The 17,239-nt window shown below is 43.2% G+C and overlaps 2 protein-coding genes across 6 annotated transcripts in view; both read right to left on the bottom strand.

The window, feature by feature from the left end:
* Positions 1 to 1,808, bottom strand: part of slc22a7b.3 (solute carrier family 22 member 7b, tandem duplicate 3) — an 11,682-nt gene extending 9,874 nt beyond the window's left edge. Inside the window, exon 1 of one of the 2 annotated variants that reach the window (XR_012393360.1) lies at positions 1,341 to 1,808. Coding sequence is in view for 1 of the 2 variants with exons in the window: in XM_001337228.9 (XP_001337264.4) it covers positions 1,341 to 1,721 (381 nt within the window). In the remaining variant the exon portion in view is untranslated. The remainder of the gene's footprint in view (positions 1 to 1,340) is intronic. The other variant, XM_001337228.9, reaches the window with a different exon arrangement.
* Positions 1,809 to 2,027: 219 nt separating this feature from the next.
* LOC141375012 (solute carrier family 22 member 7-like) lies at positions 2,028 to 17,154 on the bottom strand. 4 transcript variants are annotated; one of them, XM_073928479.1, is made up of 11 exons: positions 15,713 to 17,154; positions 15,519 to 15,622; positions 14,322 to 14,476; positions 14,003 to 14,171; positions 13,520 to 13,643; positions 12,586 to 12,695; positions 11,972 to 12,186; positions 11,786 to 11,894; positions 10,434 to 10,640; positions 9,825 to 9,879; positions 2,028 to 3,638 (listed from the first exon to the last, which is right to left on the bottom strand). In XM_073928479.1, the coding sequence occupies exons 1-11, from the start codon at positions 16,091 to 16,093 to the stop codon at positions 3,606 to 3,608; spliced, it is 1,662 nt and encodes a 553-aa protein (XP_073784580.1). In that variant the 5' UTR covers positions 16,094 to 17,154; the 3' UTR covers positions 2,028 to 3,605. The 4 variants fall into 4 exon arrangements, with proteins under 4 accessions (XP_073784580.1, XP_073784579.1, XP_073784577.1 ...); XM_073928478.1 differs by having other exon boundaries at positions 2,028 to 3,647; positions 9,781 to 9,879; XM_073928476.1 differs by having other exon boundaries at positions 2,028 to 3,687; positions 9,781 to 9,879.
* Positions 17,155 to 17,239: the final 85 nt, after the last annotated feature.

Below are 17,239 nucleotides of genomic sequence, written 5' to 3' on the forward strand. Positions count from 1 at the left end.
GGTAAACTTTAATTATAAACTAACATGCTCATGATTGATCACGGCTGGTCCCGCATTACCTAATACATAATTTGCCAATAAGATAAATGCTAACTCACTACAAATAACCAAAGTGACATACCACAGTTATCTTCACCTTTCACCCCTATTCCTCCCCCTTTTCCTTTATTGTGAGGTAAGGCAGCCCAGTGGTTAGCACTGTTGCTTCAAGTTCAAGTGCTCAAGTTCAAGTGCTTACCAGGCCAATCAACATTTCTGTATGGAGTTTACATGTTCTTTCCAAGCTCGTGTTGGTTTTCCCCCAGTTTCCTCCCACCATCCAAAGACATACGAGATACAAATTGGCACAATAGATGTGCTCTTAGTCAGCAGTATATCTCTCCATAGCAATTCCTAATTTGTCTTTAGCTATAAATAACAGGGGAGTTCTCAAGATCTACTTGAGCTCAAACCTTCCTCTCGCCCTGCAAACGGAAGGAAGCCCTGGGCTCGAGGATCTTATGAGGTCAGGGCTCTCTCCCGGGGTAGCATGCCAAACACACTTTATAATCAATCATCAGCTAACTGTGGACTCTTGAAATGACTAAATGTAAATGTATAATCCATGCAGCATTGGTTTTGTTCAATAGTACTTATTGAGTGTCCCTCAAAAGTAATGTAGAAAATAAGGATCTCGACAAAAGTACAAACTCAAGTGGCCACTCTCAAGAGATGCATTTGAATGCATGTTAATTCGAGATGGAAACAGCCAGACTGATGTTTATGCACGTGAAAGGGAGGTCAAACCAACTATTACATATCTATAGTTTGATGAAATTTAAACTTTGCATTTGAACAGAGTTTGGGTCATTTTTATTTTTGTTTTGGTATTTTAAGTGTTGTGTTTGAAGAGCAGAACTTCAGGTTGATGATAAGCCAGTGAGAGACAACTCTCACTTTTTTTTTTTTTGTATTTCATTTTGCACAAGCAATGACACTTTGATTGCAGTTCAACATGTTGCTAGCTAATAATTAACTGTCAGAGATTTGCTTGCATAATTTCATATTTCATAATCATTTTTCTCTGCCAAGATAGTGACCTTTCATAGTAAAAATTAATAAAACCTATTGAAAAACAGGTTACACTCTACATTGATAGTTCTCATCAAACTCTGTTGACAAGTATCTTAGCTACTACATTTCCAAGTTATATGACTCAAATACTGTGGTTTCTTGTGAGTCAATTTAATGCACCATTAAAATAATTAAATAGTACTTATAAATCATTTAAAAACTTTTAACGATATATATGGAGGTTTAGCCAATAATGCATCACCTCCCTACAGTAACTGAAGCTTTACCTGTGTGGCGAGAGTGCTGATAAAGGTGCTGTTATCAAAGTGCCATCCATTCTGACACTCCACTACTGGAAGATCTGAGCTGCTGGAGGAGTTTATCAGCAGCTGAAACTGAGGATGAGAGAACATGTGACAGGAAACAGGACTCCCGTCTTCCTGTGTTGGAACACTGACAATCAGTCTCTCCTCCTCAGTTAGATTTCCAAAGAGCCCATCGGCATCTAGAAAGCTGATGTCGCAGTGATGAGACGGGATGGCGGCGATGAAGTTGCTTAATAGAAAGTGACACGGGATGATGAATCGACCTACAAAACTGATGCAAAGAATCATCTTCTGGAACCTGCCGAAGCCATTGATCTCCGTAATTAGATCTTCAAACTTCATGTTGTTTTCGTTGATGCACAGAATGTCCTCAGCCTTCCTCTACAAAACCCTGGGTTTATGTAGTGAGTTTTATAGGATGTCAAAGGTTGACGACTAGAAGACAGAGGCAGGTTGTACTTTGGTCATTAATAAACTGCTGTGATTGTATGTCTTTGTTTAATGTGTGTACATGTGCTTGGCATTCTATGCATTATGAGGACCAAATGGAGCATTTTGGAAAAATGGTAAGTGTTTTGGGGTATGGTTGCGGTAAGGCGATGTAAAATGGACCATTTTGAGGAATGTAAAGAAAAACAATGGTCCCAATGTATTTCTTGTTTTAGATTTTTAATTTCCATAGCTTCTGAGAATGCAAAAAGAGTCACATATTGATACATAATGTTATGATAGCTGTTTTAACATTAAGTTATGATTGATAACAAGCAGGAAATGTTCATGGGCCAATGACATGACCACATTGAAATGTTCTGTACTGTTTGTACCCTATAAAAACAGTATTTTATCAAAATTCCCACAGTAATAGCTATACAATTGTGTGTGTGCTTGTGCGTGTGCGTGTGTCCATACCCTCAGATGATCAGATGTCGACAAGCAGTGAATGATTTGCGATTTGGCTGTTAATGCTTGTAAGAGAATGACTTGCCAAGTGTGCAGTTCACATAATGTACAGTACAATCCATACTGATGATAGTAACTGGCACTCAAACTATTGGTACATGTCACAATCCAGCAAAACATGTAATCTAAATACCAACAGACTAAAATAGATGAGTAGAAAACACAATTAGGATTGCTGGTCTGAGTACTTTTGGCTTCCGAAATGTTTCAGTTTGCTTTTATCCAGCGGGAAGATTCTGCAAGGATTTGTGTTTCAATAAAAAAACTTCTGAGAGATAAGTCTTTTAATATTACACTGTTATGCACTTGAAAAACTAAGACCGGAAAGAAATAACTTTATTAATATCCTTCTCAATAAACATTAACACTTTCATTCTGCATTTTACACACACGTTGGGGCAGTGTTCCAGATTGCTGGTTAATGAACAGTAAAAATCCAGCAACAAGTTTCCAGTTGCATAACACATCTTCCAGCAGATGAAGAACAGACCAAGAACTCTGATTAAACTGTATACTCTATATATAAATTGATAAATAAGTGCCAGAACCTGGTTTGGATTTTATCAGGCACATTTCTACTGTAGATTAAAATTATTTCTGTAGATTTAGGAAATTAAGGCAAAAACAAATGTAAGTCGGAAATTGGTTTTGCCTTAACAAATCCAACACTGTAAAATCCAACAGTCAACTTTATCAAATGTAATGAGTGTAGTCACCTCAAAATTTACTGAAAGTTAATTCTACTCATTTGAAAAGAGTTTTGAACTCTTGAATTGAAGGTAATGAATTAATTAAATTCCTCATTACTTTAACTTAAATCGAGTAAGTTCACTGTACTCATATAGATTAGTTTTGTTAACTCAAATGGTTTGTTGCGATTAGTTTCCTCAAACGGTTTGAGTTGCCTTAACTTATTGGGTTTTACAAATCTCAGTTGGTTTGAGTTCTCTTTTTTTATCGGGTTTTACTGTGCTCAAATTGCTTTGTTTTCTCAAATAGATTAAGTTCACAGTACTCATTAGAATTAGTTTTTGAACTTAAATGGTTTGTTGCGATCGGTTTCCTCAAATAGTTTGAGTTACCTTAACTTTTTGGGTTTTACAGTGCAATTGGTTTTTAAGTGTGTCTTTGAGCCCTTTTGCATAAGGTCTTCCCCCTAAATGTGGATTAATTAGTCCACATAACTCTGACTGTCACTGAAACATCAAAACGATATACAAAACTTACAAACATACTACCTTCAAGCTTTGCATCAATGTTTTTAATTTAATGCTTAAATATAAATAGGGTTCCCCTTCGGTTGGGGAACTTCAGTGCCATGAATGGGGAGGATTCGGATCAGAAGCCGCTTATCTGGAGAGTATTGAACGGGCCAATGAATGAAATTAATTGGCAGCGTAAGCTTGCGCAGGTGTGCGACATCTGCAATCATCTCAGCATATAAGCACACCTGAAGCCAGCAGACGCCATCCTTTTCGCTTCAGATCCTTTCTGAGTGAGTCGATGAGGGTTCCTCTTGCTGATCAGCACTTCAGAGCGAACGAGTGTGTCTCCCGGTCCAGAGTGGGTCTTCGCGGTGGCAGACGGTCGAGCTGGGTTACTCCCTTGCCTGCGGTTCTTTGGGTCCGGTCCTCCAGAGCGGTGCGTATAGTTGCAACTTTCCTAAAAGAGCAACACAGTCGTGCAGCACGTCCTTTTCAGGATGGCGCTCCGACTGTGCGTTTCTGGATGCGGGGGTTTCCTGTCTCCGGATGATGGACACGATCACTGCATTGCATGTTTGGGGGTCCAGCATGTTAATGCGGTGCTCGCGGGCGGTTCATGTCGTCATTGCGATGCCATGACCGTTGCACAGCTAAGATCGCGGCTAACTTTCGCAAGAGAGCGAGCCACCCCAGTTGCCTCCTGTTCTAAAAAAGCAGCGGGCGCTCGGGCAGATCTGAGGGTTTCAGCGGGAGCTAATCCGCCGCCCACGGGCTCGCGGACCTCTCGCTCCTCACGGCGCTCCATCCAAGCTTCGGGTGGTGAGAGTGATCCGTCTAACCAGATGGTAGCTCTCACACTCGCTGACACCGGAGATCAGATGTCCTCCGCGGCATCGGAGGGTGGGCTTTCACTGTCCGACGAAGATCCGGACCCGCTCGCCCCCTCCGGGCAGGTGAGCGCTGTCAAATCGGATCCTGAAGCGGACATGTTAGCCGTGCTTTCCCGGGCTGCTTCGGCCGTGGGGTTGGAGATGGTTTATCCCCCAGCTCCGCGGCCGGACCGACTAGATGGGTGCTACGTAGAGGACCAGAAGGCGAAGCCTTCGAAGCCTCTCGTCCCCTTCTTCCCGGAAGTGCACAGTAGGCTCACGCAGTCCTGGAGGGCACCTTTCTCTGCCCGTGCTGCGAGTGCCTCCGCCCTCACCGCCCTTGACGGCGGAGCTGCCAGGGGGTATGAGGCGATCCCGTCAGTGGAGCGCGCTATCGCGGTCAATCTTTGTCCGCGCGGCGCCTCTACGTGGCGGGGTTTGCCCCGCCTCCCGTCCAAAGCCTGTAGGTTGTCTGCCTCCCTCGGAGCCAGAGCTTATAAGGCTGCGGGCCAGGCTGCTTCTGCTTTGCACGCGATGGCCACCTACCAGCGCTACCAAGCGCAGGCGCTGGCCGAGCTGCACGAGGGCGGGTCCAACCCAAGCTTATTACATGAGCTGCGCACCGCGACCGACTATGCTCTTCGGACTACTAAGTCCGCCGCGTGTGCGCTGGGGAGGACGATGTCCACACTTGTGGTTCAGGAACGCCACCTCTGGCTAAACCTGGCCGATATGCGCGACGTTGACAAAGTTCGCTTTCTTGACTCGCCCATATCCCAGGCTGGCCTGTTCGGCGACACCGTCGGTGAATTCACCCAGGAATTCAAGGCGGTGAAAGAGCAGTCGGATGCGATGGGCAATGTCATCTATCGGCGTGGCCGTAAGCCCGCTCCGCCCGCCGAGCCATCCACCTCCGCTGTTCCTCGCCGAGGGCGCCCGCCAACGAGTGCTGCCCCGCCCCCGCCTGCGCCTCCGGCCAAGCGGGCGCGGCGTTCACCTCGAAAGCAGGCAGCCCCTCCTGCCCAGGGCGCCGTTAAGTCCGGTAAACGGACCGCGAAGCGTCCCTGAGACAGGCCATCCGGAGAAGAGGAAACTTGCTCTTTCCCCGCTGGAGGGCGGGGCCCCGATAACAACGGTACTTTTCAGTGCCACCAAAACATCAGTAAAAGAGCACTTTTTCCCTTCCCCGGATGTGACTGCACGAGTTCTGCCAGTCCGGGACGCGCTGCCTTCCGGCTCGCAGACTCTACGTGCTTCGCCAGTGGCTCACGAGCGCTGGGGGGACGGTCTCCCTTCCCTCAGCCCTCCAGCCCCCTCTCCGGAGTCAGGGTGCGGAGCCAGAGCGAATCGCTCTCCTCCAGCTTTTCCGCGGGACCCTCGTGCTTCCCGGATCAGCACACCCACTCCGCGCTGCCCCACCGCTGGTACGTCAGCGATTGTAGCGATGACTCCATTAGCGAGGGCTCTGCCTGCCTGGTTAGCGCGGGCCAGCCCCTCGCGGTGGCTCATACGCACAATCAGACTCGGTTACGCGATTCAGTTCGCGAAACGGCCCCCCAAGTTTACGGGCGTGTATTTCTCCAGGGTCAACCCCCTGTCCGCCCCTGTCTTGCGAGAGGAGATTGCTGCCCTCCTGGCGAAGGGTGCAATCGAGCCGGTTCCTCCAGCCGAGATGGAGAGTGGGTTTTACAGCCCATACTTCATCGTACCCAAAAAGAGCGGTGGGTCACGGCCAATCCTAGATCTGCGCGTTTTGAACCGCTGTCTGCACAAGCTGCCGTTCAGAATGCTCACGCAGAGGCGCATTCTCCAATGCGTTCGTCCTCGGGATTGGTTTGCAGCCATAGACCTGAAGGACGCGTATTTCCATGTCTCCATTCTTCCACGCCACCGCCAATTTCTGCGGTTTGCGTTCGAGGGTCGAGCGTGGCAGTACAAGGTCCTCCCCTTCGGGCTCTCTCTGTCTCCGCGGGTCTTCACCAAACTCGCGGAGGGTGCCCTAGCGCCCCTTCGGCTCGCGGGCATTCGCATACTCAATTATCTCGACGACTGGCTGATTTTAGCCCACTCGTGGGAGCAATTGATTATGCACAGGGACGAGGTGCTTCGGCATCTCCGCCTACTGGGGCTTCAGGTCAACCGAGAAAAGAGCAAACTCGCCCCCGTGCAGAGGATTTCTTTTCTCGGGATGGAGCTGGACTCGATCACCATGGTAGCGCACCTCTCCGAGGAACGCGCTCGCCTGTTGCTGAACTGTCTGAGGGAGCTCGACAGCAAACTAGTGGTCCCACTGAAGTTCTTTCAGAGGCTCCTGGGGCATATGGCATCCGCAGCCGCCGTCACGCCGCTCGGGTTGCTCCATATGAGACCACTTCAGCACTGGCTTCACGATCGGGTCCCCAGACGCGCATGGCACGCGGGCACACACCGGGTCTCGGTTACTGCGCTGTGTCGCCGCGCCCTCAGCCCTTGGAACGACCCCTCGTTCCTACAGGCCGGTGTGCCTCTAGGACAGGCGTCCAGCCATGTTGTTGTTTCAACAGACGCTTCCAACACGGGTTGGGGGGCCGTGTGTCGCAGGCATGCGGCTGCGGGCCTCTGGAAGGGTGCCCAGCTGCATTGGCATATCAATCGCCTAGAGCTGTTGGCAGTGTTCCTCGCTCTCCACCGCTTTTTACCGGTGCTGGAGCGGCAACACGTGCTGGTCAGGACGGACAGTACGGCGGCGGCGGCGTATATCAACCGCATGGGGGGTATGCGCTCTCGCCGCATGTCTCAGCTCGCCCGCCGTCTGCTCCTCTGGAGTCACCCGCGGCTGAAATCGCTGCGCGCCATTCACGTCCCAGGCACGCTCAATCGTGCAGCCGATGCGCTCTCACGACAGCTGTTACGCCCTGGAGAATGGAGACTCCACCCCGAGTCTGTTCAGCTGATATGGGCGCGATTCGGGGAGGCCCAGATCGATCTGTTTGCTTCCCCCGAGAACGCTCACTGCCAGTTGTTTTTTTCCCTGACCGAGGGCTCTCTCGGCACGGATGCACTGGCCCACAGCTGGCCTCGGGGCATGCGCAAGTATGCGTTTCCCCCAGTGAGCCTGCTCGCGCAGTTTCTGTGCAAGGTCAGGGAGGACGAGGAACAGGTTCTGCTAGTTGCGCCCCTTTGGCCCAACCGGACCTGGATATCAGAGCTCTCACTCCTCGCGACGGCCCTCCCCTGGCGGATCCCTTTGAGAGAGGACCTACTCTCTCAGGGACAGGGCACCATCTGGCACCCTCGCCCCGATCTTTGGAACCTCCACGTGTGGTCCCTAGACGCGAGGAAGACTTAGGTAACCTACCGACTGCGGTGGTTAATACCATCACTCAGGCTAGAGCCCCCTCCACGAGGCGCGCCTACGCCCTGAAGTGGAGTCTATTCACTGAATGGTGCGTCTCTCGCAGAGAAGACCCCCGAAATTGCCAGATTAGTGTTGTGCTCTCTTTCCTTCAAGAGAAGTTGGACAGCAGGCTGTCGCCCTCCACTCTCAAGGTTTACGTGGCCGCCATCTCCGCTTATCATAGCGCGGTAGCTGGCGGCACCGTGGGAAAGCATAACCTGGTCATCCAGTTCCTTAGGGGTGCTAGGCGAATTAATCCATCTCGCCCCCCTCTCATGCCCTCTTGGGATCTCGCCCTCGTTCTCACGAGTCTGCGATCCGATCCCTTTGAGCCACTCGAATCAGTATCTCTAAGATTTCTGTCCCTGAAGACAGCTCTGCTGGTTGCGTTGGCCTCCATCAAGAGGGTCGGGGACCTGGAGGCATTTTCGGTCAGTGACTCGTGCCTGGAATTCGGGCCGGATTACTCTCACGTTATCCTGAGACCCCGCCCCGGTTATGTGCCCAAGGTTCCTACCACCCCCTTTAGAGATCAGGTAGTGAACCTGCAAGCGCTGCCCCCGGAGGAGGCAGACCCAGCCCTTTCTTTACTTTGTCCAGTTCGCGCTCTGCGCATTTATGTGGACCGTACTCAGAATTTTAGATCATCTGAGCAGCTCTTTGTCTGTTATGGCGGTCGGCAGCAGGGAAGTGCCGTATCGAAACAAAGATTATCCCACTGGATTGTGGATGCCATTTCACTCGCTTATTCGAGTCGAGGTCAGTCGTGTCCCCCGGGAGTACGTGCACACTCCACTCGGAGCGTTGCATCCTCTTGGGCGCATGCACGCGGCGCCTCTCTAACAGACATCTGTAGAGCTGCGGGCTGGGCGACACCCAACACATTTGCAAGGTTTTACAATCTGCGAGTGGAGCCGGTTTCCTCAAGGGTATTAGGTAACCCTTTGGTGATTGAGGAGACAACTCGGTAGGGTGTTGAAACACGCTTGCTGCGCCATTCTCCCTAACACGGAGGTACGTGCGCCTTTTTTATCTGTCAGTAAAGTTCCCCGTCAGGTGAGCCCTGCAGATTCCTCCGTGGCCCCCAGCACTGACTCAGCGGAGGAGTCACTTGCTGGCCCGCTACGTTGTAGGTCTGCCCGCTGGTCAGCCCGCGTTTTGGGTATAGGTGCCTGCTATGCGTGATCCCCACTAGGCGATCCCATATGCTTATTCCGCCACGGTTAAGTCCCCCCCCTGGGCGGACCCGTGTCTTCCCTCTCCGCTAACCACTCTTTGCTATGCGTACTCCCCCTTTTTAGGGCTAGTCCATAGGTAAATTCTGCCATCTATCCCCCCCTTGGGTAACGGATGGCCTCCGCAGCGTCCTCCCTATCGGGATTGCACGCTTCCCAACGTACTGTCGTATTTCCTAGAATTATCTAGATGCTCACGACTTCCCAAAAAATATATCTAAATCCGTAAAACTTCTGTTGAAGTAGGATAAATTAGGGCCAGGGACACGTTGGAGGACCGCGCCCCCCATGATGTGGGTGCGTCACGCTTGCTTGACTATCTCCTCATCGGGGGTGTTGGTAAGGTGCAGTCATTATGGCGCTTTCCATATTCTCCCATTCATGGCACTGAAGTTCCCCAACCGAAGGGGAACGTTCGAGGTTACAGAAGTAACCCTTCGTTCCCCGAGGAGGGGAACGGAAGTGCCATATTCCGTCGCCATAATGACTGTCCCTTAGCTGTTTGAAAGTCTCTTCAGCTTAAAAGGATGGCGTCTGCTGGCTTCAGGTGTGCTTATATGCTGAGATGATTGCAGATGTCGCACACCTGCGCAAGCTTACGCTGCCAATTAATTTCATTCATTGGCCCGTTCAATACTCTCCAGATAAGCGGCTTCTGATCCGAATCCTCCCCATTCATGGCACTTCCGTTCCCCTCCTCGGGGAACGAAGGGTTACTTCTGTAACCTCGAACGTTCTGAATTCTGAAAGAAGCACACTCAAGTGTTCTGCACAATTAAATTATCTTTCAATTTCTCCATGTTATCTTTTTCCTCCATTTTTCGATCTTGTAGTAGCAAACCATTCTTGTCTTTCCTGTGATTTACAAACAACAAAATAAACATTCTGAAAGCAGCAAGTAACTCGTAAAGCTAAAGTATTACATTTAAAATCAGAATTATTAGCTCCCCTGTATATTTTTTCACACAGTTTCTGTTTAATGGAAAGTTTTTTTTTTCAACAAATTTCTAAACATATTAGTTTTAATAACTCATTTCTAATAACTGATTTATTTTATCTTTGCCATGATAACAGTACATACTATTTTACTAGATCTTTTTCTAGATACTAGAATTTAGCTTAAAGTGCAAAAGTGTTAAAGGCTTAACTAGGTCAATTAGGTTAATTGGGCAAGTTATTGATCTTAAAACGGTTATTAATAAATTTAAAACTGCTTTTATTGTCACCAAAATAAAACAAGACTTTCTTCTAAAGAACAAAAATTATAGGAAATACTGTTAAAAAATCTTTGCTTTATAGAACTTGGTTTGGAAAATATTTTAAGAAGAAAAAAAATACAGAAGGGCTAATAATTGTGACCAACTTAACTATTATTAAACTAGATACTTTTATTTTTAACATATCCTTACCTGATTCCTTCAATATCGTCTATGGTTTCTGGAAGACACTTTCCACTTGTTTCTGGTAGTTGATATGCCACAAATGCAGCAGAAAGTGCCAGAAAACACAGGATGACTTGAGAGAAATAACTCCATACATCATTGGACAGCAGGATCAGAGGAGCCACAGACACTCCGAAACGGGCAATAAAGGAGGTGTAGCCCATCCCATTTTGCCTAAGTAGACAACAAATCAGTATATACTCATTTATGATACTTTGCATTTTTTCTCATTTATTTTAAAAATGATTTAGGCAGTGTTCACATTTGGAAGGGAAACTAAAAGCAACGCTGGTGCGATTGCTCTGTTATTGTGTTTCATGAGAAAAAGTGTGAACGCTGACATTCAATTCCTGGTGCAAACCAACAAGAGACCGATTAAAAGATGAGTCATGATTCGCTTTCAAATGATCTTTGGAATGATTCAACTGACATATAACAGCAACACAGAACAAATACATTAAAGAAATCAAAAACAGGGCATGATTCACCATATGCTTGCATAAAAATGACAGAAAGTATTTTTCCTCCTATTTTTTTATTTTTAACGTCATCATAACCATCCACAATTAATTCGTTACATTTATATAGTGCTTTCTGGACACTCAAAGCGCTTTTACACATTAAGGGAATCTCCTCATCCACCACCAGTGTGCAGCATCCACCTGGATGACACGACGGCAGCCATATTGTGCCAGACCGCACACCACACACCAGCTGATTGGAGTAGAGGAGACAGAGTGATGAAGCCAATTATGATAAGGTTAGGAGGCCAGGATGGACAAAGGCCATGGGTAAATTTGGCCAGGATGATGGGGTCTGAGCAGTATAGCGCTCCCTGCTGGCCACACTAACACTACTTCCGGCAACCACCAAGCTTTTCCATGTGGTCTCCAATCAAGGAACTGACCAGGCACAGCCCTGCTTAGCTTCAGTGGGTGCCCATGTGAGAATTGCGGAGAGCTAGCTGCAGGCCGGTAGCAAATTACTATTTGATACAAATGAAAATGCTTTTCTTTACAACAGACCTTAATTTACACTTTTTATAAAATCTTTATAAACATTTGTTTTAGTTTTTAACACATGTACGCACACAGCAGAACACCAGCGCCAAAATATATATATATATATATATATATATATATATATATATACAAAATATATATATATATATATATATTTATACATACATATACATATATATACTGTATAGGGTTTGTCCTTAAAATAACTTTTTTGATGTCTTTTTTTTTGTGTGTGTGTCTGTTCACTGGATATAGTTTTGACGAAAATGCAGTTGAACACAAAACTAATTTTCATACCTGACAACTGTGGGGTAAAGCTCAGAGGTGTACAAAATAACTGTGCCAAAAGACGTGGCTGAACAGCCTTTTCCCAGCACGGCTATCACAGTACGAATCACCGTCTTTTCTAAATGGCATGAGAAAGAAAGCATTACCATCATTATTTTCTCCAGAATTATTTTATTGCCATTTCAAATCTCTCACCTTTAGGTATGAATATGTTAATTATGAAGCTGATTCCAACAAAGAGTAGTGATCCAGCCTGAGTCACGTGCCTTCCAAATTTATCCAGCAAGTAATAGATGCAAAATTTAGCAGGTATTTCAATGGCTCCGTACACAAACTGAGTGAGGTACATGTTTAGTCCAAAGCCTGTGATGTTGAAACTAATTCCATAGGCAACAGTGGCAACAGAAAACCTGCAGAGAAAAACACATGCATAATAAAAGAAATTCATCTAAACACTGGACCACCAATCATAATGGACATCAATTCAAAAGATAAAAAAAAAATATACAGTACACACAATGCAATACAGATACACACATCCTAATGAATTTTCTTCTATTTTCTACATGAACAAATTGATGTGTTTTTAATCTATACTGATATTGTACTGGTCTCACAGTTTCATACAAGCTCACTTGGAAACAGGTAAACATTAAACTTCTCAGCATGAGCTTGCATTTTTGCAATCACATACATGTGACTGAAAGTCAATGTAGCAAGATATGTAGTATGACCAACTCTTTACTTAATCCTTTTTTTTGTAATTATTTTCTTCTTCAACTTTTTTTTTTTTGTTGCTCAGTACCTACCAGGTGATTCCTGTAAGTAAAGAAAGTCTCCTCATCTTAGGAGTTCTGACCAGATCCAGGTATGAATATTTTCTGCTTCCTCTGTCAGTAACTATAATTTTTGACAAATCCTAGATAATGAAAAACAAAGATGTTATGTCAGCAAACTATACAAAAATTGAGTAAACAAACTGTTTTTGAATTCACATGCATTTTGGCCATTCAACTACATGGCAGGGGCGGTGGGTAACAAAATCACCTCACAGCAAGAAAGTTGCGGGTTCGAGCCTCGGCTGGGTCAGTTGGCATTTCTGTGTGGAGTTTGCATGTTCTCCCCATGTTTGCGTGGGTTTTCTCCGGGTGCTTTTTTAATAAAGTGACATCACATACTGGCATATTTAAACTAACATCCATCCAAACTGAAGGATACAACCATGTCCTGCCCTACAATTGTTTTCCTTTTCATTTTTTTTCACTTTCACATGCAAACTTTAATCTGACAATAATTTAAAAAATAGATGTTGCTACTTATTTTACATATACAGGTACATTCCATAATATAAGTAAAATACATTCCACATCACAATTCACACTGATGGATGTATACTAAATCACTGCCAGCAAAAACATTGTTCCAGTTGACCAAGGACCACAAAACAAGTCTCATGTTTGGGTATATTTTTGTCAATAGCTAAAACTACATTGTAGGGTTCAAAATTATTAATTTAACTTTCATGACAAATATCATTAGAATATTAAGAATAATTAAAATTATAAAAATTATAAGAATTATAAAAGATCATGTTCCTTCAAGACATCTCCTACTGTAAATATATCAAAACCTTTTTTTTAAATAGTAATTTGCATTGCTTAGCACTTTATTGGAAAAATTGAAATGTCTTGGTTTTATGATGTTTTATTTTTATTTATAGGAAATACACAGATATTCTCTCACCTCAGGTTTTATTCTTGCTGTAACTTCCTTTTTGTGGTTCATGGCAGCACATTTCTTGAGATAATAATGAGCTTTATCTGCCTTCCCATTAACTATAAGCCACCGAGCAGACTCTGGAACCCACCTGAAATAGCATAACATAACATATAACATAACTTAAAACATAACATATAACATAACATTTAACATTTAACATAACACATAACATAACATCACATCACATCACATAAAATAACCAAACATATAACATAACATACAGTAACATATAACATAACATAACATAACATAACATAACATAACATAACATAACATAACATAACATGACATAACATAACATAACATGACATGACATGACATAACAGTACTAAACCAAACAAAATTTTAAATTGGAAGGAGCAACATCTGTTTTTCATCTTTAAGCACAGTTGTGGAAAGGATCTCTTTTGATTTAGATCTGCTTGGTATTGGTTTATTTATACTCACCACCAAGTGATTATGGATATAACATTGGGCAATGAGATGGCAACTGTTAGCCATCTCCAGTCTCGAATGAAGTATGCAATCACAGGGAAGCCCATGAAGCCAAATGTCCAAGCGAGGCTGTCAATCACCCCGACCAGCTTTCTGTGCTCAATGCTCACCCACTCCACATCTGATAAAACAACGAAAGAACAAGAACAAATAAACACACTCCTCACTCTGATGTGTCTTCTTTTCAGAAATGTATTTGTGTGTCGCTGAAGTTTAGAACAACTAGAAAACCATAATAAAAAAACATATTTTATAAGAGACTGGTTCTCACTGAGTACAGTGGAGATGATGACACTGCCAGTGATGGTGAACCCAGAGAAAAATCTCAACACTGCAAACATGAGGAGGGAGGACGACAAAACGCTACATAATCCAAAACCCATTCCTAATATATAAGACACCAGCAGCATTGGCTTGCGTCCAAACCTGTGTAGAAATAGACAAGTAACTATTTAAAAACACACTATTGCTAGTGCAAGAACAGCAAAAACATTCTAGCATACAGTATATTGCACAGGAGTCAAAATCTCTTTTATGCCAAAAACCATTTGAATATTAAATAAAAGATCATGTTTCATGAAGACATTTTGTAACTGTCCTAAATGTTAAATACATCAAAACATAATATATTTATATATGAGAATGATGGGGATATGGAGGGGCCTAATGCCTTTGATAGTAATCATCATTTCGAATTTACAGTAACCTTTTGCTTCTTTGTTTTATTAATGAGCTACAAAAAAGCCAACTGAAATTAATTAATTCAATAAATTCTGTAAATGAATCAGACTTTTAAAATGTGACAGATACATTTTTGAGCAAATCAAAGTAAGCTTGACTAGTGTATTCAGCATTGAACTTGTGTTCTAAATGAGATTGTTTTATGTTTTACAATAATAAGATCACTATAAAATATCATAACATATACTGCATTAGTTGATATGATTTAAAGAAACATTTTGTAGTTATGTTTAAATATTACAGAAGAAATGAGAAAATTACCCATGCCAAATTTAATATATACCGTTTAATACCATTCTTTATAGAAAAAGGTTAGGGCACTCCTGATTTAGATTATGTAAAAAGTTTTACATAAAAAAATGGACTCTTTTGACAGGGGTTGAGGGTGTCATACTGTACAGTTAATCCTGAAATTATTCATACCGCTGGTAAATTCTAACTTAACATTACTTTATTCAACCAGCAAGTTTCTTTTTGATAATAGATAATAAGACGATGTACAAGAAGAATCACTGTTAAAAATAAATATATATTTCTCAGCTTTTATTTACATTTGAACAAAAAGTTCAAGTCCCAATTTAAAAAAAAATTGTATGAAAAAAAGAAAATTTTAAAAAATTTGAAAAAAAGTATGTGTCTCAATTTGGTTACTGCTGAACAATTGAACAATTATATATATATTTTCTGCATCATTTATAAACTTCCAAAGTAATACAATTGCACCAACATTGCACTCAGGCTCCCAAAAGCAGCAGCACCAAACATCACCCCAAGGAAGAAGATGGTGGTTGTCAATTTCCCCAATGCTCTTTTGTCACATACTAAATCCCACTGCAATAAAACACCACAAAAACAGAAAATAAGAGACAGAGGGGGAACACTTACAGAAGAGTTAAAGGAATAAAAAAGCAGAAGTCTTACCTGTGTGGCGAGAGTGCTGATGAAGGTGCTGTTATCAAAGTGCCATCCATTCTGACACTCCACTACTGGAAGATCTGAGCTGCTGGACGAGTTTATCAGCAGCTGAAACTGAGGATGAGAGAACATGTGACAGGAAGCAGGAGTCCCGTCTTCCTGTGCTGGAACACCGACAGTCAGTCTCTCCTCCTGAGATAGATTCTCAAAGACGCCGTCAACATCCAAAGAGCTGATGTTGCAGTGATGAGATGGGATGGCGGCGATAAAGTTGCCTAATAGGAAGTGGCACCCGAGACTAAATCGACCCAAGAAGTTGATGCACAGGACCATCTTCTGGAACCTGCCGAAGCCATTGAGCTCCGAGAGCAGATCTTCAAATCTCATGGTGTTTGACCTGTTTGAGGGTTTGTCTCACCTGGCTGGGTGCTCACAGTCATAAGACTCTCTCAGAGAAGAAAATGTTTAACAAGGGGACGTCTAAAATGCTTAGAACATTTGTAAAAATTAAACTCTTCAGTTGAAACTCTACATTGTGCTGGTTTTGCAAACGATTTAATTCTTGCTTTGTCATCCTGAACTTATTTTTTTGACTTATTTGATTTTTAAGGTAAATGGTTGAAAAAAAAAAAATATGTACTGAATTTAAACAGACAAATAAAGTTGAACATTACTAAATTTAATGTGTTTGTTTAAATTCAGCACATATAATTTGTTTGCAGCCACTTACCTTAAAAATATAATAAATTCAATGAATCATTTTTTTCAGTGTTGTTTAAAACTATGGGAAAAAAATCTCTTATTCTCTTTTTTTCTGGATTATAGTTGTGTTTGAGTAAACCATTCTGCAAATTGATACTAGTGAAAATTCTTACCAATTTAAGTGGTTTCACAAATTAATTTCGAGAGGAGCATGCGATATGATTGAGCATGGTTGGTTTCTCAATAATAATACAATCAGATTGATCCAAGCTTACAATAAATAGAATAATTTTACCCTTCTGCCTCATCTTCATTTTGAAAGAATTCCCCCTTCCATCCCATCTCCTTTTCCTCCCTTTTTTAAGGGGAGCTCTCGAGACCTACCTGATCTCGAACCCCCTTTATATATACTTATTGACCAGGCAGGAGCCTTGGGCTTAATTATCTCCGAGTTCAGGGTTCTTTCCGAGGACAGAATGCCAAACTTGCTACTAATGTCAAGCATATCTAAGTGTGAACTCTTAAAATCAAAAATGTTGAAACTTGGAGAATTTGTGTCTTTTGTTTTGTTCAAAATAATAAACATGGTATTGTTATGTTCATTTTTAGATAACACAATTCCAGGGGTCTAACTTTATATAGGAGAGCAATAATTGGTGGATTAACCCTCATTTTAAATCATAAATAAAACTAAACACATCATCTAAATCCTCAACTGTACACTTATAAAAGAAAAAAAAACATATATGTTTATTTGAAATATGCATTCAAAAGAAAACAAATATTACAAAAATTTTAACAATAATCTCAGCATATAAATAATACTGTACA

Source organism: Danio rerio, chromosome 17, assembly GCF_049306965.1.
Source record: "Danio rerio strain Tuebingen ecotype United States chromosome 17, GRCz12tu, whole genome shotgun sequence".
Taxonomy (NCBI): Eukaryota; Metazoa; Chordata; class Actinopteri; order Cypriniformes; family Danionidae; genus Danio; species Danio rerio.

Excerpts from the sequence above, each read along its gene's own strand:
- LOC141375012 (XM_073928478.1), bottom strand. The coding sequence starts at position 16,093 with ATGAGATTTGAAGATCTGCTCTCGGAGCTCAATGGCTTCGGCAGGTTC. Across the intron at positions 12,187-12,585 it reads TTACTTACAGGAATCACCTG|GTTTTCTGTTGCCACTGTTG; the intron begins GTAGGTACTGAG and ends TTTTCTCTGCAG. Across the intron at positions 10,641-11,785 it reads CTTTACCCCACAGTTGTCAG|GCAAAATGGGATGGGCTACA; the intron begins GTATGAAAATTA and ends TTGTCTACTTAG.